This window comes from Cyphomyrmex costatus, unplaced genomic scaffold (assembly GCF_001594065.2).
Source record: "Cyphomyrmex costatus isolate MS0001 unplaced genomic scaffold, Ccosl1.0 scaffold123, whole genome shotgun sequence".
Classification (NCBI taxonomy): Eukaryota; Metazoa; Arthropoda; class Insecta; order Hymenoptera; family Formicidae; genus Cyphomyrmex; species Cyphomyrmex costatus.
In genome coordinates, this window is record NW_017275207.1 from 5,105,246 (window position 1) to 5,133,120 (window position 27,875).

Below are 27,875 nucleotides of genomic sequence, written 5' to 3' on the forward strand. Positions count from 1 at the left end.
TTGTGAAAAATAGAAATAAATTTACACAATCACGATCATTTACATAAACATTAATAAACATGTTACCATTTAGAAGACATATGAAAAAATTTTATTTATATTACAATTTTCATGATATACTTTGACTCATCAAGAGATCTGACATTCCATCTTTAATGACTTTTAAACTTTCTAAATCAGCATTTATTGTCGAAATAAGCTGCGCCATGCCTTGCTGTTCCATACTTAGGTACTAAAATAAGAAAATATTACACATACTATTCGATAATAATTTTTAACTAAAGTAAATAAACATTTTCTCACCGCTTTAATATCATCCTGTGCTATGGGATCCATTGTATACCTCTCTTGGTTTTGAATATCGATGTGTCGCCTCATTCTGAGCTGAGAAAGCATTTCACTAATTCTTCCTTTATATTGCGTTGGAGCACTGATTTGCGAATGCATTGCTTCAAATCTGCGTGTTAAAACTTCTTCTTCTGGTTGTAAGGATAATCCCACTTTTCGTGTAATCTCCTGCCGTACTAGAACCTTTAAAGGGAATTTATATTGTTAACAGAAAAAATATCACGACTAAAATCAATATGGTCCGTGGACTAGCAATGGATCCAGATTCGATCCCATTCGTGCACAGGATTTTTCCTGCATTAAATTACATAAAGCCCTGATCATGGTGGAAGAAACCCAGGTGTGCTCGGGTTTTCTTCCACCATGCCTCTGATTAAAAACAAATTTGGTCAAATATATGTAAGGCTTAAAAGTTGACGACTTGTTACTGGCTAATATAATTCTACTTACGAAACTAAAGATCAATTAAAGAACAAAAAAAAAAAAGAATCGATTGCTGTAATACCTGTAGAACTCTGTGTTGAAGTTCCAACAATGTACGCCGATGTTCCTTAAGTCGGGCCTGTGTAGCCGTATGCTGCCTTTGCAAGCCTTGTATTTTTTCAGCCGCCATGTCCAAAAACGCTCTATGTCTAGCAGTTTCCTCTTCTTGACATTTCAGTCTGTGTTTAACTTGCTGAAAGCCAATCATAGGAACTGGAATATACAGCTCTGGGTTAGGATTGTCCAATTGCGCTTGCTTCCATAATCTAGCATCAATCGCGCAAGGTGGATTATCCAAGTATTCTTTTAGCTGCGATGGATCAAGTTTTACTAGCGGGAATATATCTTCCACTCCATTCTGTACCAACTGTTGTTTTTGCATGACTTGTGACAAATATGCTACCAATTCATTGGCAGGAATTTTTCTGTAAGAACCAGTGATTCCTTTTTCCGATACATATACTGTCACTTGACTTTTGTTCTCTCCCGTTGATTTAATATTATCAACGGTTATTGTCAGATTGGGCTTATTTCCCAACAAACCATTGAGAAATGCTATTAATTGCTGTTTTCCATCCTGTACATCTTTCTCTTTCTTATTAAAGCATAATACTACTAAACCATCATTGTTGTCAGCGTCAGGTATGCGACTGTATCCAATGGCTTTAAATCTGCATAACGAATTTTCTTGAGTAAGATCTACAGGTGGAGCATTTACGGAGTAATAAGCTTTTCCTGTACCCCACAATGCTTGAATAAGATTCCACCTAGCAATGGTATTATCTCGCTCGTCATTATATAACTGACAATTGAACACAGCATTGTAGAGAGCTTCTGATGCAGTATTTGTAGGTTGCTGCTGTTGTTGCTGTTGTTGCTGAGGCTGTGTCAATCCAGTACCAAATCCAGTAAATCCTGTTCCTATAGATATATATGTAATATGTTAATAAAAAGTAAAGAAAAAAATATTATAATATCAGAAGCCTTAATCTATGTAAAAAGATTTTGCATTACCTGTTCCAAATCCACCAAATGTAGTACCAATGGTAGTAGCTGGTTTGCTCCCAAATGCACCAAAACCTGATGTGCCGAAACCTGTTGAAGCAGTGTTTGCAGTGCCAAATCCGCTAAACAAGCTAGGGGCAGATGTAGTGGTCGTAGTTCCAAATCCACCAAAGCCTCCAAAACTTAAGGTCGATGTTGTCGCTGTCCCAAAACCACCGAAACCGGTGGTGGAAGCAGGAGTGCTACCAAATGTCGAAGTTGTACCAAATCCAGTGGTTGTGGAGGAAACGGGAGTACTACCGAAAGTTAATGCCGAACCAAAGGCACTGGTTGACGGGGTACCAAACGTAGGTGCGGATCCAAAACCTGTGCTCGGTGCGCTACCAAAACCAGTGGCTGCTGGGGTACCAAATCCGGTGCCAGTACCAAATCCGGTAGTCTGCGTCGACGGCGAGCCAAACAAGCTTGGCGTTGAAGTAGTCGGTGTACTAAACCCGAACGAAGGTGTCCCAAATCCTGCTACTTTAAAATTTGTAACTAGTTAGCACTTTCAGCAAAAACTACTATAAATACTTTGTTTTGATATATATATATCTCTCTCAAAGAAATATATATATACATATACACGCTCTACCACACAACCAGTACTGAAAATCTGTAATATACATAACATGTGTGCTACAGATTTTCAGTACTGTGTGGTATATATCAAACACTGCTTATATCAAATCATCTTTCTTTTGTTTAACGTGAAGTTAGATAAATATCAATTAAAAGGTATGTGCTATTATTTTTGTTGCTTGTTTTACAAAAATAATTTTAATTGTAACATTTATATTTTTGATTGTGATATTGAAAGATACTGCATGAATACTATATTTAACTATTTGCAGAGATTACTGTTTAGATTTCCATATTTAAAAATTCAAAAGTCAATTATAAATAAATATAAATTTATAATATATGGTTATATAAAATATATAAAATAATGACACTCCTGAGTGAACAAAATAATCTCCAGGTAATAACAACATAAATAAAAATAGACTATTTTAATGTTAGACAAACTTAGAACTGATAAGTATTTTTTGGTGTTATTAAAACATAGCAATTTAATAAAAAATTAGAACACATATTAAAAATGTTTTCTTTAACAGGCCAACTTCTACACACAATTGATACATAATTCACTGCAGACAGCCACTACATCTGATACAGATCTTCATCATGTTAAGTCAGTACACGATCTTTCCACTCAAATTGTAAGTGAACTTGGTACTACAAGTATAACAATTGGGTTAATAATTGTTATAACAATTCATTTCCTAACAGACAATAATTTTGATATAATTATTTTTACACAGGATGCAACCGCGGAAATCATGATAACGACGCTTGGTAAAATTCCAAATGAAATGTATTACTTGGAAGATACAACTGCCGGTAAAAAAATTGCAGCTTACAGTACCGAATCGCGCACAATACTGGACCACAGTCATACCACCTTGGCTTCGATCGAAACCGCCAAATCTGACGAATACTCTGAACGTTCGACGTTGCTAATCATTTTGCTGACCACACTCCTAATTATATTATTCATGTGTTGCGTCACAGCGTGTATTATTGCAAGATCCAGGAGCAGACACGCTTTCCTCGCGAAGAGCGACGTCGAGTGCAGCCCGGATTGTGGGGGTATAAACCAGCCTCTGCTAGACAAGGCTTCCGATACAACCAGCAAAACTAACTCGATGCGAAACTGAAGAGGGGCCCGTTTCGTGGAGCGTCTCGACCATGATATTATTCCTCAACTTCACTGAGGAACGCGACAAAAAATATCTCCCTGGAGTAAGCGTTCTTAACCTCAAAATTGTCACACACAAATTGTCGCGAGATACCTACGCACGAAAGCGAGGTGAGTCCGATAGACAGATGGAATCAGAAGGAAGGTGAACAGGAAGGAGAGGAGACACGAATGAGAAACAAACGATCTTGTGACGAGGAGTAGCTTACCAGGTTTAACTGGCGTTGCTGTGGACGCCGGTGTGGTGCCGAATGCGAACGTGGGTGCGGGCGTCGACGCGGACGCGCCGAAGCCGCTGCCGAACGACATAACGACTCCTTGTACCGCAACTCTGGTCGAATACACTACTAACAGCTGATCGTACTGACGTCGCGACTCCGACGCGTACGATCACCCGCGACGACAGGAGCGAACTCCAATATGGCAGTTCGCACGTGCGATAAAAGCTTGGCACTTTGCAACTGTACTTTGTAAACTTTTCAGATTCTTTCTTTCTCCCTTCAATGTATGTACAATACGCCCATCCTATTTTAGGTGCAGATAGGTGCAACGCAATGCAACAATGGAGAACAGTTCTGCGCACGAGCGGGAGATGTGGTGCGCAGAAAATCTGCGTGACATACTTAACGCGCGAAATTTCATCAGTGATCTTTTGAAACAGAAGCACGCGTCATGCGCATCGTTTGTTATCGCATTGTTGAATGTAGAGATCACATTTGTACGTAACTTTTTGGGCGACTTCAATCAAATTTCGATTAACTCAGTTAATCATTATAATTATCGACGATTAATTCAATCTGTAGAAAATAGCTGAAAATAAAATTTTCAAATATATAATTTATCTCTAATCTAATTTTTCCATTCTTATCTTAAGAAATTAGAAAATTTTATTTAAGTTAATAAAATATTAGGTAATGTTATAGTAGATAGTACGCATTAATATAGATATAAATATGGTATATAATATTGTAGCAATTTTCAATCATATAATTTATTATATATCTCTAATCTAAATTTTTTGGAGATTAAATAAAAAAACAAAAAGTTAATTAAGCAAAATATATTACTTAATAAACAACTTGCTCCGATTTGATCCAATTGCATACAAAATTTTTAACTGTATAAACTCATCGTTATAATAATTTTTAATTTCTTTTTCCGCGTGTTTTTCCACAACGAGAAATTTTATTTGACAGATCATTCGCCAATTGATTTAATTGGCATTTAATCAGAATCATTCTTACTTAATTACATAAATACTAATACCAAATGTTGTAAAACGCATATCTGCAATAATTAAATACATACAACATATTGAATAAAAGCATGTATCTTCTTTAAACACCATCGATTTTCATTCTCTATCACAATCCATTTATATTTAAATAAATACGCGCGGAAGAGAAGAAGCATTGACGTAAACTCTAATGATTGCGTTTAAATTTTCTTTATTAAAATCTCAACTCTAGAAACAACGTAGAGATATTATACGAACACTCGCGATCACGCTGATCGTGTTGCGTGAGCCACGCGAGCTTCAGATCGAGTAAACAATATATCCCAAGGGTTCAATAATAATAGGTAGAGCCTTCGATTTTTAACGGATTTTTATATAATTCAAAAACTTAAAAATAAATATCTTCATAATCTAACGTACATATATGTGATACTTTCGTCAACAGTTCGATAGGACTATCGTATAATGTATAATACTAGACTTACAAGCGCCGTTTGCGCGGCAGTTGATCAAAAAACGAGTACAGTAAAAAATACTGCGTAGGTGAACGCGTGTGGTATAAGTATATATACCGTAAAATGAGAAATTACATTTCGTTTTAAATATTTCCTATACACGGGGGATTTACGACGACAAATTTTACATATCTTCGAATTGTGTGTCTGAGAGAGAGCACACGCGACACATAGACAGCCGTAAGATACACATGTCTCAATACTGTACTGTTTTTCTCTTTTTTTTTTTCCCTCTTTTTAAGGCGCAGTCAAATCGTATCGAAACATATAAAACAATTCCACACGCTATAAACTAACTTACGCTTTAAGTATAACACCAGGTAACACGCGACAAACGGAAAGACCGCCGTCACGAAATCATGTTTCACAGACATTACAGAGAGTCATTCTCACGTTTGGCGTGTTCCAAGACTCGCATATATTTATTATTCGCATATTGACCGTGTGCACGTTTTATAGATTTAATACTAGTTTTAGAAGAGAGTTTTGTCGCAAGCGTAGCGCTCGTTTGTGTGTGCATTGCTTTGGCATCATAGTCGGTGCAGTTCATACATTTCGGCGATGTGCTGCGTGCCTAAAAAAAACAAAAGGTCAAATACCATAAATTTCGCGACCTCGCAGATGAATAATTGCTGATACCAAATCCGTTCGTAAATGATTTGGAAGTCGGTGTAACGTAACATATCCTCCGTAAAATATCGAGAAAACGATCCTGCGCGCGTCCGGTGCGTGTTCTGTCAAAACACATTCATCAAAAATTAACACTCGTGCGCCCCGGCTTATGTACTAAACGGAACGGCAATGATAATACTTCACCTCATCAAGACTCCCAAATTATAAACGAACGGCGTGAAAATTCGTAAGCATTTAAATCTCGTTAGCACATTTTGAGTTTATTTTGACAACTGCGTTAATCATCCGGATTGGACCAAATTGTATATATATAATTTGGTTTCTCTGTCTCAGACGAATTTGGGAGTACACTTCATGAGGTTTACAACAATATTTTGATGCTGTACACAATTAATTAACACGATACTTTTCTAACGAGATTTAACTGCAATAACTGAATCGTATATGACCGTAAAGATTATTTTAGGCCTAAACGTAAAACATTGTAAATTGCTTCGTGTAACAAGTACGTGCTCTGTAACAAACGATAAGCATGTTATAAATATCGTCCTGAGTCAAATCCAATTTGCAATTTATAGCCGCAATATTCTATATACCGATTAAATAATTAAACATTTTTCTTTAAGTACAACGTATTTATTATATTTATTATATACTTGTTTTAACGCGCCGAGACACTACCGTGTTTCCTGATATATTGTGCGTTTTAAAATATATTTATATTCTCTCTCTTTCTTATTTGAAAAGATAAATATTTTCACAAGAAAATTACGTACCCCGGTATAAGAATTTAATTTTTAGTTCCTTCATTCTCTTATTAGAAACAATGAAGGAACCACAATATTGCTGTTAACTGTACTGTTCAGCGAACACGCTTTGTTTACAACTGTTATAATTTTTTATTTTGCTCTTGAAATTCATTATATTTTTACGAAAAATATCAAGGTACATATATATTTGACTAAAAACAGTGATAACATTAACGGCTTAAAATACTTCGTTATATATTTTTTTTTTCGAGTATATAGATCTTCGTAAAAGAGTTAAAAGTCAAGATATAAAACACTCAAAAGCTCCATCCCTGAAAATGTTATTCCGTGGAAGGGGGGTAAGTTGGTCCATAGGATAAGATTGTATTACGCTAAGGAAATCCGGTTGAGTACTTTCTCACAGGTGCTGAAAAATACACCTGATAAAATTTCACAAACATCCAATCTCGGGTGTCTATACAACAGCTGCTAATGGGAATCGGGCTACATATAAAAATACACATATGTCGTTCTGCCAATAAATAATTAATCGATAATAGTAGATAATTATAGAAAGAAGAACACATTGTCATTAGAAAGATAGAATTAATTTCCACAAAACTTTCACGAAACATAGGCCAGACTTCATTAGATCGTGTATTTCCTGTTTATCTGAATTCACAGGAAGAGAGTCATTAGCTCACTATAAGATAAAAATTACTATACTTCACGTATACTTACTAATCACGATACTATTTGTATATTTAAATATATTTAGCGATATACACTAAAACTATGAAATTGGTGTTTTTACTAAAGCGATAAGCGCTATATAAATTATATTATTAATTAAAAAAAATTCTTTAAACAATTTGATGAAGAGCTAAACATTCACATTTACATGACATTAACATTCTATTCGTTAATTTTATTATTGCATTAATAGATTATTTTTTATATTTGTTGATTGAGTCTGTAGTCTGTAATGAATGAAGATAACATAATAATTTATCGTGCACAAGTTGCGTGAGAAAAATGCATGTGTTATTGTTTTTTAATAATTTAAAATCGCGATTCAGTTTCCGGCATCCTATGGGTTCTTTTAAATTGTGCAGATACAGTCACTTAACATTTCATTGTCTGTGTTATCACCATGTGGTGTAGCTATCGTGGATAATCGTGTACTTCGGTCACTTCAACGAAACATTATTTGAGGGTGCATCGTGAAGAAACACGCAAGTACGTACCCATCGATACTTACGACAAATAATACCGGAAATATGATTTGATTTAAAAGCGAAGTGTTACGATAATCATCGAGATCGATTGAAAAGAACTTTAGGTCCCAAATGTATCGCGCGAATGCATAAGGACGTCCCATAGCGGTGTCCTCTGATTTTATACTCGTGTGTGGAGAGATTATAAGTACGTCTCTGAAAACTCAACATCAGAAGCGGAAGCGCGGGAGGATTTTGTACAAATGGAAATACCCCCACCGATAGCACTGTCCGATGTCCCCTCGCCGGTCGGATAGTCAGCAATGATGAAGGACTGTTTGGGCTGTCCTTGTCTGCAACGACTTGTGCCGGTTCCTTTTACGGCATCACGTTCAGCCAGCTTCTGCTTGATAGCTTGAATTTTTTCTTCTTTCTGAAATATGTAGGTTTGAATAAGCGAGAGAATAATGAAACAGTACGTATAACGATAGTACAGATATTAATTGATAAAACATCCATTTTAGAGTAAATTTAATAAAATAAAGTATTTTTTAAGAAATAATTCTAATTTTAGAACGTATGATATCGTTACAATGGCTGCGTGTAACAGAAAAAAAAAACAGCTTTACAACTGTTGTTGCTTTAATATGATTTAAAATTCTTTATATGACTGATTTACATTTGGATACAATAAGAAACTAAAGACAGAAACCAATCAATGTCAGTGAATTGAATATCGGATTTAAAAGGCAGTTTTGCAATTATTGTAAGATTTTTTAATATAATTCTTGCCCCTAATTCTTCATTGAATCTAAATATGTAAACCAATTGCGTATTAAAGAATTTTGCAACAGTTGCAAAGCTGCTTCTAGTTATTATTAAAAATAGGTTTTATTTTCGTATCAATAAGGAATTCTTACCGCAGCGATGAGTTTCTGAAGCTCGTCGTTTTCAATGAGCAGTTTCTGATACTTCTCTTCCTCTTCCTTGGATACTGCACTGTCCGGATTGTATCTCGACTCGGACTTATCTCTGGGATGCCTGATCACTTCGATGACCTTCGGCACGAAGATGAGAGCCATGCTGAGGAAGCAACAAAAAATGGTGGCTAGCGCCGAAAAGGCGTAACCTGCATCCTGTTGACTAGAGATGACCATCACCACAGGTACCGTTATGAAACACAGAACTACGATGTTATATATCGACATTCCCACATATCTCGAATCATTGATCAGTTTGATTTTGATGCTTCTCGTTTCGTAAGATAGAAAGAGCCCGAAAGCAAGAACAATGCCTTTATAGCCATAGAGTAAGCCTAGAACAAAATATTCACAATTTCTGTACACGATTTTGCATCGTAATAAAATTGTATCGGTTCGCACACTGCATTTATTTCCTGGCGTGCACCCTGACTCATGAATCGCACTCACCGAGCCACAAGCTATTGTGCTCGCTCTCACAATGTTCCAATTCGGGTCTGATCATTGCGTCTTCGTCTCCATAAGGAGGTAGTTCCAGGGCGAAGGTCTCGATTCTTCGGTGCAACGGATCGATCACTTGCCAAGTGACGAGGAGGATGATATCGATCGACAGCAACCCGCCCAGCATACAGTACAGCTTCCACGGCTCAATCTTCTTCTGTATAGACGAAACTTTTTGTTTAGCCGTCAATGACTAAAAGGAATCGAGAATAGGTTAAAGATGCGGGACATACGAGCGGGAACAGCAAACCATGCAGGATGGTTCCATGGCTTCATGAACAACTAAAAATCAGTCTCGTTACTACTGAGGAACTCAAGCGGAAAAGCGGTACGACTGTCTTCACAGAAGATCGAATCGTCTGATGGAAGAGAAGTAATAAAAAGTACACAGAATTGCGAATAACATTCGCAATTATTATTTAATGATAAAGTTCTCCAATATTGTACACACATATATTATTGAAGATCATTCGTATCGCTTTACCAGCGGAGACCCGATTATCCGTATTAAGTATACGACTTACTTTTCCTTGATCGGCTTTTGCCTTCGTAGAGAGTCGATGGACCCTCCACACTTTACTAAACATGGCACCGAACGCCAAGGTGAAACCGACCGACATCGTCCACGCCCTAGCCTGGCAGACTATCAAAAACTGCCACGGTGTTACAAACCTACCGTCAACTCCTATACACAACACGGCCAAGAAGCAGACTATTATTCCCACCAGCATTATCGAGTTGGCACTGGGATGAGACGAATATATAACTCTGAAAAGTAGACATCGGTTGTATATATTGCAGCTATCGATTGTAGATTGTAGCCTGGCCCGCGATATATGTTATGATAACGTATTAACGAATGCAGCACGATATAGTATACATATGGTATATATAGTACGACAGTATAGTATACCTTCGGTGCCTATTATAGACATTAAATACGATCAATCCGATGGCTATTATGATACCGATCACCGACAAGGCCGCCATACTTATGAATAAGGGCAGTGACACTGTTCTCAAAACATTTCTTATTATCGTTCTGTCCTGCGGCACTTTGCCACCGAACCATCGCTCCACGTTTCGCCATGTCAGATTGTCACTTTGTGTATCATAGTACCCTAATTTAACGTACTTCCCGTCAATCACCTGCTCTATTTGCGTCAGAGCGATTCTATCACCCTGCGAGCTGAACGCGACATGACCCTGGGGGGAAAAAGATTTTAACATTTAGGATTTGTGAACGAACGAGCAACTTTCAAGCTAAGGCTTGACTACATACGGAAACTCCGAGAAACTGGGTCGAGTTTACCGCCGCGTATATCTCGTCGGCAATCTCTTTGTTTTCGTAAGTGAAGTTCTTCAAACTGTTCCCCAACTTGCTTAGCCTTTCCATGGTTCTGTTGAACGCTGCGATAGTAGAGACAAAGAGGAAAGGATCGATAAGACCGATTATTGGTCTCCAACTTTTTCTTTCACGCGTATGTGTTCGAAACTCACCAAGAGCGACGGACCAGACGGCGTCGTAGGCGAGAGGTGCCTCCTGATATCCTTCCGGATAACGATCGTTATCAATGTCGTAACCGTCATCCTTCAGCAGTTTGTTCAATCTCTTTCGGAAGTCCTCGGCGGTCATGCCGCTGATTGTCGTGTCGTTATTCTGATTCCACATAAGTGCTTCGGTGGTCAAGTGTCCCTCCGCTGCCATTCGCATTTGCTCCTTCGTGCAGGTGATACCCTCCTTTTCCAGATTGATCTCAAACCAATCGTCCTCGTACCAGCCGATGAAGAACCACACGTAGGACTGGCCGTACAGCTTCTGGTGATAGAGCTCGCAGAGCACCCGTCTCGCGGCTACGACGTAGAACAAGCCGACGATTATTCGAGCGTCCTGACGGCGTAGATTCTTCACCGCATCCGTGGGATCCGATAGGAAGCTTTGACGGGTGACTATCTCTATCCCAGCTTCCTTACATCGTGCTTCTAGATCTTCGACGGTCTAAGGCAATTTGACGAGTCAAATATACATATATTCGTATGAGGGACGAATTAATTCTGATAATTTGGCCAGTTCTGTTTTCAAAGATACATTATATATTATAAAAGGTATATATAAAGATACTTTCTTATATTTGTTCGCGTCATACAAAAGTCGAGTCACTTTAGTTCCATGAACTTTACAAGAAAGTAATAATCTAGACGTATTATCTTAGCAGCTCTAGCTAAAACTTTCTTATGATGTCTGTTAGACGTGTATGTTTATATCTGGTCAAGTGTATAACAGTTTTTGACATTCTTACCGATATAAATACTTCTTCAGCTTGCTGCAATATCGCTACCCGAGACCAGCCGAACTTTTGCAACAATTTGATTCTCGTGGGGTTGTGCACAGTGGCGGAAGGATGCGTTCTGAACAAGGTCGGGAATCGATTTCGGTCGGACAGCGCCGGCGACGATGCACCGTAGCAGAGCTAAGGGATATCATAGACGTTCGTATTTCTGTTATACCACCGGAATATACGATCGCGATGAAATACGAGATTTACATGCATAAACGCGACCGAGGGAAGGGGAAAAAAGAAGCGAGTGGGTACTCACCACCACCAAGTTCCACATCTTCGCCGCCTCAGCGACCGTAGTGCATACCGTACTGCACCCAGCCAACAGCATTAATTTATAGGGTGGAAAGTATAGTAAGTTGTACATTACGGACGCGCCGAGGCCGGGCTCGCACTGTAATGTAATAAATTACAGAGGTAATTTTATATCGCGCAAGATAGCAGTGACAGTGGCGGGCGGTGACCATCGCCCATCATTATAATACCATTAAAAGCATCTTCGTGAGTTTACCTCGCTATCGTTGGAATGGAGGTGCAGTCTATATCCGCGTAACAAGTTCTTTTCGCGATTAACATCCTCTAAGGCCAGGCGCGCAGCTGGCATGCAAGCCTGTTGAATAAATGACAATGCAATTTAGCTTGATTAATCCCCTAATTTGATGAACCGGCTTTGCATGCAGGATTACAAGCAGTGCCACGTCATTCGTGGCTAAAATATGCTTTCAGGAGGTATGCGATTGCGACGCAAATATTCGTGGTGAACATAAAAATTGGAACTTAAATCGAATGTACAGGAAGAGTGACAGGGGCGTAAAAGGCAAGCAAAGAAACACAATCGACTCTTTTCCTCTGATTTGAATACACTTTGAATATATGAAAATATAGACAAAAATAAGAGAAGTGATTTTTTTTTTTATGAATGCTTTGAAAAAAAATCGGTTTTTTTCTTTCAGAGGAAGTATCATCTAAACCGTGAAAGATATAGAAGAATATTTTAAATAAAAGTTGAATAATTTTAAAAAAGTACTTTATAATAATTTAAAATTTTAATTTTTTATAAATAAAGTTTTTAAAAAAAATTTTTTTATCATTATAGAGAGAGTACTCTTAAAACTAATCAACTTTCATTTAATTTTTTTAGAGGGAAGATTGCATTCTCTTAACGTGTAACTCAAAGTATTTATAAAAAATCATATGTCTTATTTTTTTTATATTTTTAACATAAGTATCCAAAGTTTATTAAAATTAGAGATAGAGACAGTTGATTGTGTCCTAGAAAGCATAAATTGGAACAGCAATTAACGTAAAAGACGTCTTTTAAAAGGTATACGTTCCTTTTGTCGCTGTTTCAATTTTTATGCTTCCTAGAAGTTCCATTTAGAACTTCTATTACTCTGCCTTTATATTCGACTTACGCTCCAATTTTTATCAGGAAAATTTAGCAACGGGCATCAAAACGATACTGGAAGAATATTTGTGAAAAACTGAAAATATATTCAAGCTGTGTCGTGTGTTTTATCCAAATAAACAGTGCTCATTTATGCAGACAGTTTAAAGCTTCCTCGTACTCGTTGAAAAATGTGTATTATAAAAATAACAAAATTATAAAACGTTTGTCAGAAATTGGATAGTTTTTCGATAAAACGGTTCATTACGTATGCAGATTTATTTTGCGTGATTGTATCAACTTTGAACACCGCGTATAAAAAGAATAAATTACCATCGCGTTTAATCGTAAAGTGAATTAAATACTACGACGTTTATTTAAAAAAAAGTGATCAAAATATAAGTTATGTGCTCTATTATTTTTTTTAAATGCATGAATCATATTTGCGTTTAATTCTTAAGTAAGACACGAATTAAATATACGCTGGTAGAACGAAATGGTACCCTAGTTCGCCTGGGTTAAATTTTGTTATTTTTAACTTCCGTGTGTGTGTCAAAGTGTAAATTATTTCTGTGGTTAGTTTCAAAGTAAACAACATCTATATTAACGTATGCATTCAGTAAATATAATAAACTAAATTTGGGTCAAATTTAATATAATTTCTTGTTAAATTGTTTAGCCTCATATTGTTTTAGTTAAATTAACGACATGTTGAATAAGAGCGTAATAGCGATCTATAGAAATGATTAAAAATAATTCAAATTGAGTATAATTCGGCAACATATGAATTTAACAGCACAACTGCGTCAGAAAGACGCAACGTTGTAAAATGAACATTTGCAATTTAAACGCTAATTGACGAAAAATAATGAATATCTCGTGTAGAATTTTCTCTGTAAATTACCGCGAGTATCAAATAACAACGCGAAAGAAAATACAATCCCCAACAAGAGATAATTATGACGCAGAAATAGAGAAGTGAGTTACTAAACCGCGATTTCTAGACTCTTATTATTATTTTTGTTGTTCTTTCGCTGCAAATCCAAGAAAGTTCTTAAATCTAACCATTCGTGAGAAATTCGTGTTTCACTAAATTTGCTAAAGATTTTACTCGGTTCTTCGAGATTTACCAGCTTTAAGAACGCTTCGACGCGCATGACTTTTGAACACGAGGCAAAGAAAGATGTCCCTTCATGCGAGTAAACTTGCTCGCCGTTATGAGAGAACTTCTGGAATTCGATCTCTAAAGTTTCGAAACGGCCCGTGAAGTTTCTCGGAAATTTTGCTCCCGCTATCGATGTCACAAGGTCGTTTATCGAACAATTCGCGAGAGCGAGGAAGCGAAAGACTATATAAGACGGGAGGATGAAAGGGAACAAGGGAGGCTGCAAGCAATCATGATATCGCGTAACAATTCATCCTCCTTCGCAAATACATGTAAAACTGAGCAGGAATATGTATTCAACATATCTCTTACCGAATTTATAAGGATATCACTGCAAAAGATGAATGCAAAAAGAGAGGATAACTGGAGCCTCTTAGAAGTCAAATTGATTGATTCCTCGTGAGTTCTTTAATTTTAGTATCAAATAACACTATTTAGCTTGTGACTCTTTTTTAATTTTCTATATATTTCTTTCCATGGAATTGATCGATTTGCCTTCTGAGAAAATTAATTAAAACTCCCTCAAATATAAAATATGAATTTTTAGGCAAAGAAAGTATCGGATCAATCATCACAACCTTATCAATGTCGATACATTGATTATAACGATCGAAGGTTAATTTTGATAAATAAATCGTTGGAAACGGAGCGTTGATTCCGTTTTCATTTACCAGTTGCTCAACATTCTACTTCAAAGGCAAACGGTCCACCTGATACCTACAAATGCTTTAAAGTATTCTGTGATTGGTCATATAGTTAGTAAAATTCTTTCTTCCGATTTATTAATCAAACGCTTCGTATAAGCGTTCAGCGAATTATCTAAAGAAAAAAAAAACAGATACGTAGCCTAATTGTAACGTCTTCATCTTCTCGGTTTACGTATTTACAATAAATAAAAAGACGTTAAATATCTTATGTGACGTCATGAACAATTAAATAAATCGCCGTTTGTTTACTTCCTTCGTTCGGATATATTTTGGTAAAACGAGAAAGGAGAATCACGTCGAGCATTTCTCTTACCTGGCCGCCTTGCCAGCCACCCTCTCCACCCACAGGGAAGATGCCGCCGATGTGCAGGACGTTCTCCTCCTCGTCTTCGGGTGATAGCAACGTCTCGGTCCAGAGCGCTGCCATTAAAATCACAATTAAGCTCAGCAACATTGCGCATTGCCGAGGAAGGCCGCTCGCCATTCCGCCAGCAGCGTCTTTTGCTCTCACGCGCGCGCTCGCTAAAACCGTACGTTTCTCTCTTTCTCTCTCTCTCTCTCTCTCCCTCTCTCGCTCTTTAGCTCTCTTCTACGACATACCGGGTGTAGTGGGACACGTAGTGGCAAAATCGGTGGTGTGCAATGTCGACGAGAAAGCGCTCACTGCCATCGTCCTCGCCCGATCGACCTCGTCGCCAGACTAATCGAACACTTCTCTCTCTCTCTCTCTATCTCTCTTTCTCTTTTTCTCTCTCTTTTTCCCTTTCTTTCTCTTTCACCCTCTTCACGACGTACGCGGTCGATCGCCCGTGAATCTCCTCGCGCGAACGTCACTCTTCTCTTCGTCCTTCGTCCACCCCCGATGCCTTTCGCCTCTTTCTCACCACGATCGACCGAAATCAATTCCGACGTACAGCAGTTCCTTCTCCCGAAGCTTCGGTGTTTCTTACTCAACTCCTCACGAGTGTCCAACGCTCGCGTTCCTGCGGGGGATAATTTTTTTTTTTTTTTCCCCACGACTCTCTGCACGTCTCCGAAGTTGGGAACTGATCAACTTCTTCAATTGGAATATACTCGTCAACGCTCCGCTCTCCGCTCGGATTACTCGTCGCGCGCGAGTTTCGCGTGCGAATGGCAGGCGAGGGTGGCCACCCTCTGGAGCGATATATCGGGACCGAGCCCGATTCGATACCCGTCCCCGTCGGACAGGCGCGTGAGGGACAGCGATTCGCGGTCACCCCGCGGCTGGAGGAACGGAGGGGACGGTGCTCGTACTTCGCGCGCCGGTCTCGCGCAAGGGCATGCTCTGCCTTCGCATGGCCGGGAATTTTGCGCGCTCGCGGAGAGATTCAGCGGTAAGCGCGCTCTTCGCGGCCGTATTCATATCGATTCTCAACCCTCTAGAGGGTCAACAGGGAGTCGAGTGGGGTAGGATATGATGAAACAGCAAGCAAGAGGGTGCGAGAGGGCTCGAGAGGGTTGGAAAGATGGCTCCGTGAAAACGGCGCTCGCCTTCGTGCGAAAATCAATATGGCGCGGGTGATTCGAGTCGCGATCGCTTCGATTGTCCTTATTTCTGTATACCAATACAGATTAGCTTCAATTTTGGTTTAACTTGCTCCTTATCTTTTTCTAGTTTTAAGAGTCAAAAGATGAGGAGTAATTTAAATTGAGATTAAAATTTATTTATGTTAGAAAGGAATATATATGTAAAACTTTGTTTTATCTTTTTCTCCTCTCTCCTTTTGATCCTCTCGAAGATTCACTTCAATCTCATCACCGTCAGTACTGAAAATCTGTACTTTTTACGTCATATAGATTTTTAGTAAATTTTGGAACACAGTCTACTTCGCAGTTGTGACAATTTCCTAATTTAAATAGTCGTCAATTTTAACACTTAATATAATATCTCGGTCAGAGCGACACTTTTTTGGTCAGATTTGTTTACTTAGTACAAGAACAAGTCTCTGAAAAAAAAATCACGTCACATAGTTACATGCAAAAGATAAGTAAATTACAAATTGTTCCAAATCAGTATATGTAATTTTTTTTTAGAATTACGTATTATATAAATAAGTGACATGATGGTATGTTTTTCTTCTATTTCTATCATTTAATTCGTCTCTCTCAAAATTCGATAAAAATTGAAAATTACATAATGAAGAGAGAGATGGAGAGATGAAATCTTTAATATCACGTGATTTTTTTAATTACGTAATTTTAAGAAAACCACGTACTAATTTGGAACATAATTCGTTACGCGATTTACTTATCATAATTACATAATTTTATTATGCGATTCTGTGACATAATTTTTTTTTAGTAGAGATGAGCCTATATTTCATGAAAATCATGAAGAGTGTATTATTATTATTATATTTCTAACAACTTTGTAATTAACAATGAAATTAATAGTACATTATTATAATTTCTATAACAATAAATAAATACATACTTACTTGAAATATAACAACGTACGTACGTGCATGGTAATTGCATCGTCTACAATACTCGGCGTAAGAATAAGTAAGAATAAGACCAAGATTACATGCATCTGTTTTTTACAGAGAGGGTCTCGGACCTCTCTGTCCTACAGCCAATCAACGGGCTTGAAAAATTTGTTGTAAGATAAAAAACAGGATTTTATCTGGGAGCCTAAGAAATTAACCAATCACAGTCGATTATTCTTTTCATATTCAACTATGATTGGTCAATTTCTTACTCTTACATTTTACTTTATGTATTGTATAATGTGTATTGAATAACGCATGAGTATCATTTTATCCTTCTTTATTTTTCGATTTACAATAAGGACAAATGCGTTTTAAGAGTAATTTAATTCGAAACGCAATAAACGCATCGGTAGACAACACATATGTATCGTTTGTACTACGCATGCGCAAGATTTGTCCCCTTCCTTTCTAGTTTCCCGCAACTCCGTTGATTGGTTTACTCCGTTTACTCGGCTCACTTCGTAGCGAGACGTTCGTTAATCGCTTGTCATTTTTTTTTTTGTATCTTTCGTGGTCTTCTTTGTCGTCGTTGACAGTTAGATAGTGTTGCACGTGTTATTCTGTTTTAGTGTGACACAATGGCCACGCAACGTGCTCTTCCTCAGAGTAAAGAGGCGTTATTGAAATCATACACGACGAGGTTAAAGGACGACGTGAAGTCCATGCTAGAAAATTTCGAAGGTACTTTTCTAACCTCTGTCTAGACATCCTAACCTATTTTCGTAGGTCTCTACAATTACATCAAATCGTTAATTTGAAAATATCATAACAAGAATTGTAAATATCTAAGTGTCATGTAACTCATATAAGTGTCATATAACTTCAAGAAGAGACTGAAGGCAGAAAATGCCACTAACGGATGGGAGTAACTCCAAAACTTTCCCGGCATTTTCGCACCTAATAATTAAGCTTGTTTTTTGTAATTGAACTTTCTGAGTTTTGTAGTCAAACCTTTTTCTCCTCTTTCCAGTTTTTTCCTTTCTCTGATTATACATACTTCAACTGTAGAAAGTATAATATAGTACAGCTACAAAAAAACTTCTCTTTGATATGATTTTGATGCTCTAATTATTTGAATTTTTGGCTTCCGAAAGACATCAAGTACCAAAATTTATTTAATCCACTGTCTTGGGATTTGCCTCTGTTTCTTTATAGTACATTTTCTTAGAATATATATCCATTCAATATTGCTTGTGTTGAATAGTAAGAATGAATCAAGATTTTTTTTTAGATAAACAACTGATGAAGCTAATTCTATAATTTTAGGCATAATTGCTCATAATGTATTTAGAAATTTAAATATAAATTTAAAACTCTTTTCATTCTTGTGCCATTTTCAATTGATACGTTATAAACATTGTGATAGAATAGAAATATTGAAATGCAAAAAATATAACATAATATAAAAACATAAAACAAAAACGATATTAGTATTAAAGGTGTAATATAAAAAAATAAATTATTTGTGAAAGCAAATTATTTGTAATTATTCTTAATACTGTAAATTAAATCACATAATATAAAATTAAAAGGAATAAAAGTTCTTTCTCAGTAATATTAAAATATTAGCATAAGTGTTTAATAACATTTAATTTTCATATAATAAGTACAATATTGATCTCTCTTTATATATACGTATGAGATTTAGGAAGAGAAAGATTTATATTAGATATTGAATTTAATGATTTGTATTACCTTTGTTTTTATTATTTTTTAATATCTATTTTAATTCTGATTTATTTCTACTGTTTTCAGAGATAATTAAACTCGCAAAAGGAGAAAATGACTCTCAACTATCTCGAATGACACAATGTGAGCAAGATACATATGAAATGCATGTCAGAGCAGCTAATATTGTGCGTGCTGGCGAGTCATTAATGAAACTAGTCTCTGACATAAAGCAATATTTAATTTTGAATGATTTTCCCTCTGTAAACGAGGCTATAATACAAAACGGTAAATTATTTAGGACTAAGCAAGTAGAATGTGATCAAAAACTGGCTTCCTTGAGGGACGACATGGCTGCAGATTTATACGATCTGGAAGAAGAATATTATACTTCCATATATAAATAACACTAGTTTAAGTTTAAGCTTAATTTAATACTAGTCCTGTAATATATTTGAGACTGTTTTCTCTAACCCGAATCACAAAAATATGACTCATTCATTCAACTTGTACATTGTCCATTTATTTAAATAAATAGAATTAATTTTTTTATAACGTTTTACTACTTTCTTTTAATCTTGTGGAGATTTATAGATGAGAGTCCTGAATAAAAAATAAGGAGTAATTGTCTCTTTTATTACTTCGATATTTTGTAACACATAGACGATACATCACACAATACTTTTACATATTTAAGAAGGTAATAATATAGATCCAAGCTTCAGTTATTAATAGTCACCTCACAATCGTTTCCCCTTATTATTGTTTACTTGAAACGTAGTATTTCGTGATTCTGTACAATGGTAATTTACAAAACTGTTACACAGCTCTTCTGTATTGGAGCAAGGAGATTACAATTCTGATTAATTAATTGAATAAAAAAATAAAAAAAAAGATCTATACGTATACAATTTCAATTTGGAATGTTACACAAAGGTAATCTGATTTGCTTTTTATAATGCTCGTGTATTATAGCAACAAGATACAAAGAGTATCAATAACTTGGGTCTGACGAATAATTGGAAATTATGTTTTATACTAGAAAAGATTAACAAAAATATCACAGTGTAAGACACAACGCTGTGACACAAAACAAGTCTTTCAAACAATGGTACATCGTAAACTATTCGGTGAACTGGTACAGCATCTAAATAAAGTAAATACATTTGAAATTCTAACAAAACGCAGCAGCAGTTTACTTTTAATTCACCTTCGTAATAAATTATCTTTTTATCGCGTTTTCTTGCTTGAATCAGTCCACTGTCCAAGTCATAAAATCATATTAACTACATATCGTTACAATCATACATTATTATTAAATACCTACACCTACACGATTCAAAACAATATTTTCGATTATCCATGGTACGCATCCGAGATGTGCTTCATAGATAGAAGAAATTAACACAAAAGAAAAAAGGACAAAATTAATACAAAAAAGTAATGTAATTTTTTTCTCAAACTCTTTCGTGACTCGATTAACTTATCTTGGATGGCTCTTATAGACCCACAATAATTTAGTATTTACAAAATTCAATTTCCTTAAAATTAATAATTAACGTTAAACCGCCGTTTTCATCTATGCAACTTCTATGCGGAAAAGCTAATTTTATGATTCTTGAAAAATAAATGCAAACTCAATATGAAAAGACATGTCTTACAGCATGTGTAATGGCTTATCTTCGCATTTGCAAGGCGTAGTATGATCTGCCATACATTCGGTATAAATGACGATGTGCTTTGAAATTTACAATTCTTACAGTTTTGTTGAACTGGAACACTTATTGTACATATACATTATTAAATATACTAAGTAAACTTACGTTCTACTTTGGCAAAAACGTTTACAAATCTAAACTCGAGTTGTTTTTTTTTCCCGAACATTTTCCCCCTCCAATTAAATCTCAAAGACATCCAACCGTTTGCCTTTTTTTTTTTTTTACAAAAAAAACTCGCATAAAAGTCTGGCCTTTTACTGGCAGCTTGAACACTCACAGCTTAGCATTAAAGTAATCTCAAAAAGGTTACAAAACTTGATTCTCTCGTCGATTTATTATGTTCTATCTTATAAAGTATGCCAGAAAGATGATATGCTCTTTTTATTTTTTTTCTCTTAAGCAACAGAATATCAGTCGCCGAGCTCTTTCTTTCAAGTGCTATTATAAAAAAAGCAGCACTATATAGCGTATCTTGGCAGTTTCGATGATTCATTGTGTAAGTTCGCTGATTTGACATAGTGTAACGATACAAAGTAAATGCATATACTTGGAATGATACTGTTAGTTTTTACTTAATCATCTAAATAAACTTCGCTTTTAATACTCGGCGCGTTCATGAGCGGAGATTGCGCTTTTGATTTCTTTTATAATTAAAAAAATTCTTAATTTAATGTGCATTTGACGATAACTTAACTGTGATCCAACATATCGTCCGGTCATGAACGCGAACATCTAAACCTGTCTTCTATGAAAAATTCGCTTTATATACTTACGTGAGCATTTGTCGTAAATCTTTTTTTTTTTTTATTAAAGTTTATTATAATATATTGATTCTTTTGCATTTGTATAGTTTTTTTTTTGCGATCTTCTCGCCGCTAGGAAAAAAGGAATACTTAATATTAGCCTTATAAGTTTCATTCTCATTTCGTTCGTTCGTTCATTCTATCGCGGAGGGACGTTGAGCTTGTAAATGATAAAACACCATTCTGCAGTTCTTTTCAATAAAGAAGATCGCCGGTAGTCTCAGAGCCCCAAGCGCCTGCGTCCTGAGCCGGTCTCAAGTATTCCATTTCGCTTGCATTCTCGGTTTGCTCGGTTGTTGTTGTTGCAGCTGGGGTCGGAACCATCAGTATAGCCCTGGTGATACCAAGCTCGAAGCCTTCCGACGTCAGATCCACTTTGCTAGGAGTGTAACTGGCTAGTCCACCTCCACCTGCAGATAACAAGTGTCAAGTAGCACGGATGTATTTACTTTACTTCTAACTGTTTAACATATGTTTATTAATTAATTAACAAGATTATAAGATGAAACATTTTCTAAGATTATTAATGATATCTTTGAAGTGTTCTGTGATATAATATTGCCATTAATTATTTGATTACATTATCGTGTTATAATAGCAAAAATATTTTGTCAAGCTACAAACGGGTAGTTTAATCTTACCGAGAAGAGACGGCATATTCGTTGTCGAGCTTGGTGCTGAAGAGATTTTGTTGTTACTCGGCGTAGAATGTTGCTCGATTACGGAACTGGAAGTTTCGCCGTCCACGCTGCTGGTCTCGCCTTCGAGGATCGACGCTTCGCTCGGGTATTCGAAGGTACGTGTGGCGGTGTCGTCGAACTGTATTCGATGCTGAAATCACATAGGTTTAATTAATCCAACCGCTGCATAAACGAGGATAATACGAAACGATCTGTATGGAAATATCGTGCGCGTTAGCGGCGATAAATTAATTTATGTGTACGCGCTCAGGGGCATGAAGGATCGCTGTCGGGTGTGTGCAGAGGGTATTCGCATATGTAAACACGTGTTACGCAACCAACGCGGCGATTTATGTTCGCCTTTTGCGCCTTCAGCAGAACAGTTATACGTGGAAAAATTTTGCGAGGCGCGCTTCGTGTAATAAGCATTGCCGCGCGCGCGGGTACAAATGAGATACCGGGAGAACAAACAACGGCAACCGCATATAATGTAGCCTCGAATAACAGTAACTGGTCACACTCGATGCTTTTTCGACCTGCGAGCGGCAAGTGGGGACGATCGCCCATCCACCCGTTCGTCGTCATCGTCGTCGTCGACGTCGTCTTTGTTCGTCGTAACGCAAATCGTTAAGGGCGAAAGCACTATTGTCTCTTCTGTTTATGATTAAACGACAGTCGTTACATTAGGTCTGTTCTTTTTTGCACGATTTATTGTTCCTCTTTTTCTTTTCACTGTTGAAGACAGAAAGCGTAATGGTAAACTGTGCGAGAAATTTAGCAAAAAAGATATATTACGTAAGAGTTCAGAAGATGTAATTATTTATTTTTAGTTCAACTAAATAGAAGTATCTTTATTTTTATAAATATACGAATTTCCATTTCTTTTACGGCAAATTATGTTTTTTTAGAAAACTTGGAATTATTACACACAACAAACTTAATGCATCTCCATCGAAAGTTTCTTTTGTTACAAAATAATGTAATAAAATAATTTTTTGTTATTATTTAACATGTTCTACTACAATTTTAAGTGTTATCGGTGGTTCACGAAATGGCAAATAAAATGTGGATTACCATCACAGAAAGTGTTAAACAATAAATTATACAATTATACCTTTCTAAGACTTTTATATTCTATATAAAAACATTTTTAGAAATCATCTTTTAACTCTTTAAGTATACTGATAAAAATACAATATTTTTTTATTTGTGACATAAATATTAAACGAATATTATTTCCGACGATTATTTGATGTGAAGCCAAGATTTACATCAATCCGCGACTGGCTATGACTTAGCCTGACGGTCTGACGATAACAGTACCGGTGATTATTTCAACTAGGGATTGACTGCTCGCTTCGTGTAATTATATATATGCATCATTCTTTTTCTTCCCGAGGCGTCGTGAAACGTAAGACAAAAAAACCAAATCGACAGATCGATCTCGGACGTCTACAGTAATACGTTTCTTCGGGGTACGAGATTGTGAATTGTGCTCTCGTGATTAAAATCATCATTCACGCGTCGTCTTCTCTCTTCACCTTTTTTATGTTGCTGACAAGAATTCTCAAAGTGAACGAGCACCTAAGAGACGCGAAAAGTCACTTCAAGTCACGATACTGCGCTTTCTAGAGCGACGCTCCACTTTTTCGGGGTATTTCTAGTACTCCTCGTCACAAATTGTAATTAGCATTTTCTCACCGAGCGACAATCATGGACCGTTCCGGCTAGCTGGCTAAGTGGCATTAACAGCAAAACTTGAGGAACGAACGCGGGACTTTCCACAGTCATCTTCAGAGATATCCCCTTCCCTGCGACGAGTAAATTTAAATACTACGCTCCAATGCCTCGATTAGATTCAACTTGTCAGATTCAGATCTTTTATCGATCGTAGGAATTAATGTCGGTATTATTAAAATGATGATTGATTTTCTTGTACGATAAAATTGATAATAAAAGAGAGAAAGAATCGATAAATATTCGTGATAATCAAATCGCGTACAGAACAAACACGCTGATTCTCTTTTATGTATGCAACTGTCTAATCTAAGATAAGATATTTGAATTGTCGCTTTCGACCTTAAGATAAAATCGGATGTTGATTTCAATACACAGCGAATACGTGATTTGTATGTTCCATGATTACCCATGGTTCATTGTTGTGTGCTTTGTAATTACAATTTATTGTCTTGTATTTTTACGAATAAACCAAACAGATGTTAAATAAAATTCTTGAGGCTAAGAGTCTGAATATTTTAAATTAAATATAAAGTTAATTGTCATATCGCCTTTTGTACAACAATCACGAATATTGATAGAGATATATATATGTATCTGTTAAATTATCTGAAAATGATTAAAACAACAAAGAAGAATATTAAAGAGCTACAAAGATAAATATAGCGATTGATTTATAACTCTGATATTAAATTATCTTAATACTTTTTAATTAAAAAAAATATTCCATATCCTTATTATACAAGATATAATTAATTTTGGAATAAGTTAATTTTATAAAATTTTTACACAATATGTATTAATAAAATTAAGAGTATTAATAAAATTAACGAAAATCTATAATATTAAAAAATTTTGAAAAATATATTTATACAGAATATTTTGATCATTTCTCTGTAAGGCATAGAATTAGATATTTATTCATTTTTTTAGATACGTAACTTAAGACGCGTAGAAATAATAAATTTAGTCATTAATATATGTAAAATCGATTGACGTTTGCAATTATTCCAAAGACAGCTTGATGAATAGCATGAAAATCTCTATCTCTGACTTTATACACCAAGGATATTTCTCTTTTAGTAATATCCGCAGTAAAAAGTGTTATGCTTTTCTAACAGTGTTGCAAGAAAAGCTCGAAGCGTTCTACGACTGTTTTCTCTTCAAATTTGCGATCGTAGATCGTAGTGTCTTTTCAATCGCGAAAAGATGTTCAGGAAAAACGGAAATGGAAACGGTAAGAAGACTTTCTTTTCGCCAAGGAAATATTGTCGATAAACGTAGCGTGACGATTGACAAGGAGCAAATATCAAAATAGAAAGTCCCTGCACGACGCATATTAATAGGAACTCATATACACATAAAAAATCGGTGCTAAACTATTTTGAAAGATGCGTGTAAATTATTGCACAAAGTCATGTGCGTTCATTGGCGTAATCACTACATATTGCTTCTTTTACAAAGGATGCAGCAGATTATCTCAATGAAGCACGTTGCAATATTACGTGCTGCAATTGCCATCGTAAAATCTTAATGTATTTTGAAATTTCTTTAAGAAATATTTCAAAAAATAATAATGACTCTATAATATGAATAATAAATCTTTTGTTTCGCTATCTGTGGTGCGAGCTTTTAGATAAAAGATAAAAAAAGATAAAAGAAAGTGTTTCTAAATTTTTTTCAAAGTCATCCAGTACGCCTCTGATATATTAACTTCGTTTTAATGGTCCCGTTCCTCACAGATCCTGATATTTGTTCTATTTTCCTCCTTTCTAGCTATTTTCTTCTGCTGAAACTAATCTTTATTTTTCAAGATGTATCGGGCTATTTGTTATGATTATTTAGAGATCGGTTCTTACTAGCGAAGATTTATTTTGAGCTGTGTTTTTTGGTTCTCATTAGTAACTAATAAAGAATGCGCCTTCCACTTAACACACTATCGTACTGTAATCTTGTGTTCACCTGAAGTTTGGTCAAGAAAACATTTCTCTATATGCATTTCAAATATTATATCGTGTCAGAAATATTCGGTTACAGAAAGTATTTCTTGTGAAGAATGAACATATTTTACTATTCCATTTTACTCCCACGTCAAATTTCATTTTATACTCTTTATTATAAGTTTAACAGGTTTTGCTTCTTATGTATTATATAATATTATTTCTCATAATATTTTTTGTCTCATTATTGTTACGGATAATTAAGTAGAATTTTTCTGGAGAATATTTCACTCCCTTTCGAAATTGCATGACAAATGTTAAGAAATTCAGAAAAAAAATGCTACGCCATCAATGATCTAATATTTCAAAATTAATTTAGAAGATTCATTTGTACTCGATTCATCTGCATCAAATGATCTAATAATAAAATGATTAAGATATATAACGTGAGATAAAATTTTATATGAACATTCGTTATGTTTCATAGCACGTATCTTTCATACAGGTTTTGGAAAGTGAATGCTTGTGCGAAGTAAGCGGATAACTGTACGGAATCTACGCATAAACTCCGTGCAAGGAGAATATCAGCGTGACCTTTGAGACAGAAGGATACACGGCTTTTGCAGCAACCACGCTGCGAAATCACTCTTCCTGAAATACGAAGGCCGTTGCAGATAACGAAGGCACCAGGGAGAGAGAATTTATAGCCTCTAAGCGGCATATCCTGCCAGGATCCTCGTGCTCAAACCCACGTATCTCTCCGTAGGTTTTCCACGACAGTGTTAAATGGACGTGCATATAAGGGTCACGCCGCGCGGCAAAAACTGGATGCAGACGCATCCGTTATGTCCTAATAAAACGCGGGTAAACCGCGCGCGAGTTCTATTACGCACATCGTGTGTACGCGCTTCTGGTGCAATTTAAACGCGGCACCGCGCGATTACTCGATCGAGCGAGTTGAGCAACCTCGAAAGACTGTTATTGAAATGTGAAATTCGCCCAGTGAGACGGACGCAATCAATGAACCGATCACCGAATTTATAGATGCACTTCTGTATCTACAAGAATTATACGTTATCCTAAAAATGAGGATATGACACCTTTACTTTTCGATTATCGTATAATCATAAATTATTAGTAACTAGTACCGTTATAGAGTATAGTGATCGTAAATTAATGCCGTCACTTTGTTCATTAAAAAAAGAAGACAAATCATAAGAGTTCTCATTTACTATCTTGTTCATATTATCTTAGATTTAGATCTCTTTTTATACCCTGATGTATTTATCTTATAGCAATAGATCTTCTATTCATTACGCTGTCAGTAATGGACCTAACAACTTATCATTATCACATATTCAGACAATAATATTCAATAGATTATATTGTAATTGTAAATCGTGCTGCTCACATATCAAATATTGAGTGTAAGATAACGATTCCCACAGGGCGTTGCAGTTTCCTTTCAATATAATCACTTGATTGACGAACGGGGTTATTGAAATTTATAACTCGTCTATAAACAACGATTAATAAACGTTCAAATAATTTTGTGAAGTAATTTTACATAAAGCAAGTATGAAAGTTCATTATATATTTTTTTAAATCAAATTTACATTAATCATAAAATCACAGTAGAGATAATTACTTGATTGGCGGGCAAGGTTATTGAACTTCATAATTCGTCTACAGACAACAGTTAGTAAATACTCAAATAATTTTTTGTGAAGCAATTGCGAGATTTGAAAA

General features: G+C 35.9%; 6 protein-coding genes across 11 annotated transcripts in view; 3 read left to right on the plus strand and 3 right to left on the minus strand.

Annotated features, from left to right (window-relative positions):
• Positions 1-109: 109 nt before the first annotated feature.
• Nup54 (nuclear pore complex protein Nup54) lies at positions 110-4,416 on the minus strand. Of its 2 annotated transcripts, none has more exons than XM_018549256.1 (5): positions 3,847-4,416; positions 1,846-2,355; positions 854-1,752; positions 304-531; positions 110-232 (listed from the first exon to the last, which is right to left on the minus strand). In XM_018549256.1, exons 1-5 carry the CDS (start codon positions 3,944-3,946, stop codon positions 110-112), a joined length of 1,860 nt encoding a protein of 619 aa, XP_018404758.1. In that variant the 5' UTR covers positions 3,947-4,416. The 2 variants fall into 2 exon arrangements, with proteins under 2 accessions (XP_018404758.1, XP_018404749.1); XM_018549247.1 differs by having other exon boundaries at positions 1,846-2,358.
• On the plus strand, positions 2,597-3,929 carry LOC108781325 (uncharacterized). The gene is made up of 4 exons (XM_018549266.1): positions 2,597-2,613; positions 2,730-2,857; positions 2,994-3,098; positions 3,201-3,929. The coding sequence occupies exons 2-4, from the start codon at positions 2,825-2,827 to the stop codon at positions 3,594-3,596; spliced, it is 534 nt and encodes a 177-aa protein (XP_018404768.1). The 5' UTR covers positions 2,597-2,613; positions 2,730-2,824; the 3' UTR covers positions 3,597-3,929.
• Positions 4,417-5,075: 659 nt separating the features above from the next.
• On the minus strand, positions 5,076-15,756 carry GABA-B-R1 (gamma-aminobutyric acid type B receptor subunit 1). Of its 5 annotated transcripts, none has more exons than XM_018550561.1 (13): positions 15,668-15,756; positions 15,381-15,487; positions 12,320-12,418; positions 12,068-12,202; positions 11,770-11,940; positions 10,970-11,468; positions 10,752-10,879; positions 10,383-10,675; positions 9,994-10,237; positions 9,419-9,626; positions 8,909-9,303; positions 8,268-8,421; positions 5,076-5,963 (listed from the first exon to the last, which is right to left on the minus strand). In XM_018550561.1, the coding sequence occupies exons 1-13, from the start codon at positions 15,735-15,737 to the stop codon at positions 5,920-5,922; spliced, it is 2,547 nt and encodes an 848-aa protein (XP_018406063.1). In that variant the 5' UTR covers positions 15,738-15,756; the 3' UTR covers positions 5,076-5,919. The 5 variants fall into 5 exon arrangements, with proteins under 5 accessions (XP_018406063.1, XP_018406066.1, XP_018406062.1 ...); XM_018550564.1 differs by having other exon boundaries at positions 9,419-9,662; XM_018550560.1 differs by lacking the exon at positions 5,076-5,963 and having other exon boundaries at positions 7,749-8,421.
• Positions 15,757-15,906: 150 nt separating this feature from the next.
• On the plus strand, positions 15,907-18,164 carry LOC108782311 (uncharacterized). The gene is made up of 2 exons (XM_018550566.1): positions 15,907-16,422; positions 18,150-18,164. Exons 1-2 carry the CDS (start codon positions 15,930-15,932, stop codon positions 18,152-18,154), a joined length of 498 nt encoding a protein of 165 aa, XP_018406068.1. The 5' UTR covers positions 15,907-15,929; the 3' UTR covers positions 18,155-18,164.
• LOC108782310 (Mediator complex subunit 22) lies at positions 18,068-19,722 on the plus strand. The gene is made up of 2 exons (XM_018550565.1): positions 18,068-18,261; positions 19,336-19,722. The coding sequence occupies exons 1-2, from the start codon at positions 18,159-18,161 to the stop codon at positions 19,653-19,655; spliced, it is 423 nt and encodes a 140-aa protein (XP_018406067.1). The 5' UTR covers positions 18,068-18,158; the 3' UTR covers positions 19,656-19,722.
• A 480-nt stretch (positions 19,723-20,202) lies between these two features.
• Positions 20,203-27,875, minus strand: part of bif (protein phosphatase 1-binding protein bifocal) — a 40,943-nt gene continuing 33,270 nt past the window's right edge. Inside the window, exons 4-5 of the mRNA XM_018548589.1 lie at positions 22,411-22,600; positions 20,203-22,179 (exon numbers count right to left, since the gene is read on the minus strand). Of these exons, the coding sequence (XP_018404091.1) occupies positions 21,965-22,179; positions 22,411-22,600 (405 nt within the window). The 3' untranslated portion in view covers positions 20,203-21,964. The remainder of the gene's footprint in view (positions 22,180-22,410; positions 22,601-27,875) is intronic.

Excerpts from the sequence above, each read along its gene's own strand:
- LOC108781325 (XM_018549266.1), top strand. The coding sequence starts at position 2,825 with ATGACACTCCTGAGTGAACAAAATAATCTCCAG. Across the intron at positions 2,858-2,993 it reads GTGAACAAAATAATCTCCAG|GCCAACTTCTACACACAATT; the intron begins GTAATAACAACA and ends TTTCTTTAACAG. Across the intron at positions 3,099-3,200 it reads ACGATCTTTCCACTCAAATT|GATGCAACCGCGGAAATCAT; the intron begins GTAAGTGAACTT and ends ATTTTTACACAG.
- Nup54 (XM_018549247.1), bottom strand. The coding sequence starts at position 3,946 with ATGTCGTTCGGCAGCGGCTTCGGCGCGTCCGCGTCGACGCCCGCACCC. Across the intron at positions 2,359-3,846 it reads AGCAACGCCAGTTAAACCTG|TAGCAGGATTTGGGACACCT; the intron begins GTAAGCTACTCC and ends CAAATTTTAAAG. Across the intron at positions 532-853 it reads TTCAACACAGAGTTCTACAG|GTTCTAGTACGGCAGGAGAT; the intron begins GTATTACAGCAA and ends TTCCCTTTAAAG.
- GABA-B-R1 (XM_018550563.1), bottom strand. The coding sequence starts at position 15,551 with ATGGCGAGCGGCCTTCCTCGGCAATGCGCAATGTTGCTGAGCTTAATT. Across the intron at positions 9,663-9,993 it reads CAAAAGCCGATCAAGGAAAA|TCATTGACGGCTAAACAAAA; the intron begins GTAAGTCGTATA and ends GATTCCTTTTAG. Across the intron at positions 9,304-9,418 it reads GCACAATAGCTTGTGGCTCG|GCTTACTCTATGGCTATAAA; the intron begins GTGAGTGCGATT and ends ATTTTGTTCTAG.
- LOC108782310 (XM_018550565.1), top strand. The coding sequence starts at position 18,159 with ATGGCCACGCAACGTGCTCTTCCTCAGAGTAAAGAGGCGTTATTGAAA. Across the intron at positions 18,262-19,335 it reads CATGCTAGAAAATTTCGAAG|AGATAATTAAACTCGCAAAA; the intron begins GTACTTTTCTAA and ends TACTGTTTTCAG.
- LOC108782311 (XM_018550566.1), top strand. The coding sequence starts at position 15,930 with ATGCCTTTCGCCTCTTTCTCACCACGATCGACCGAAATCAATTCCGAC.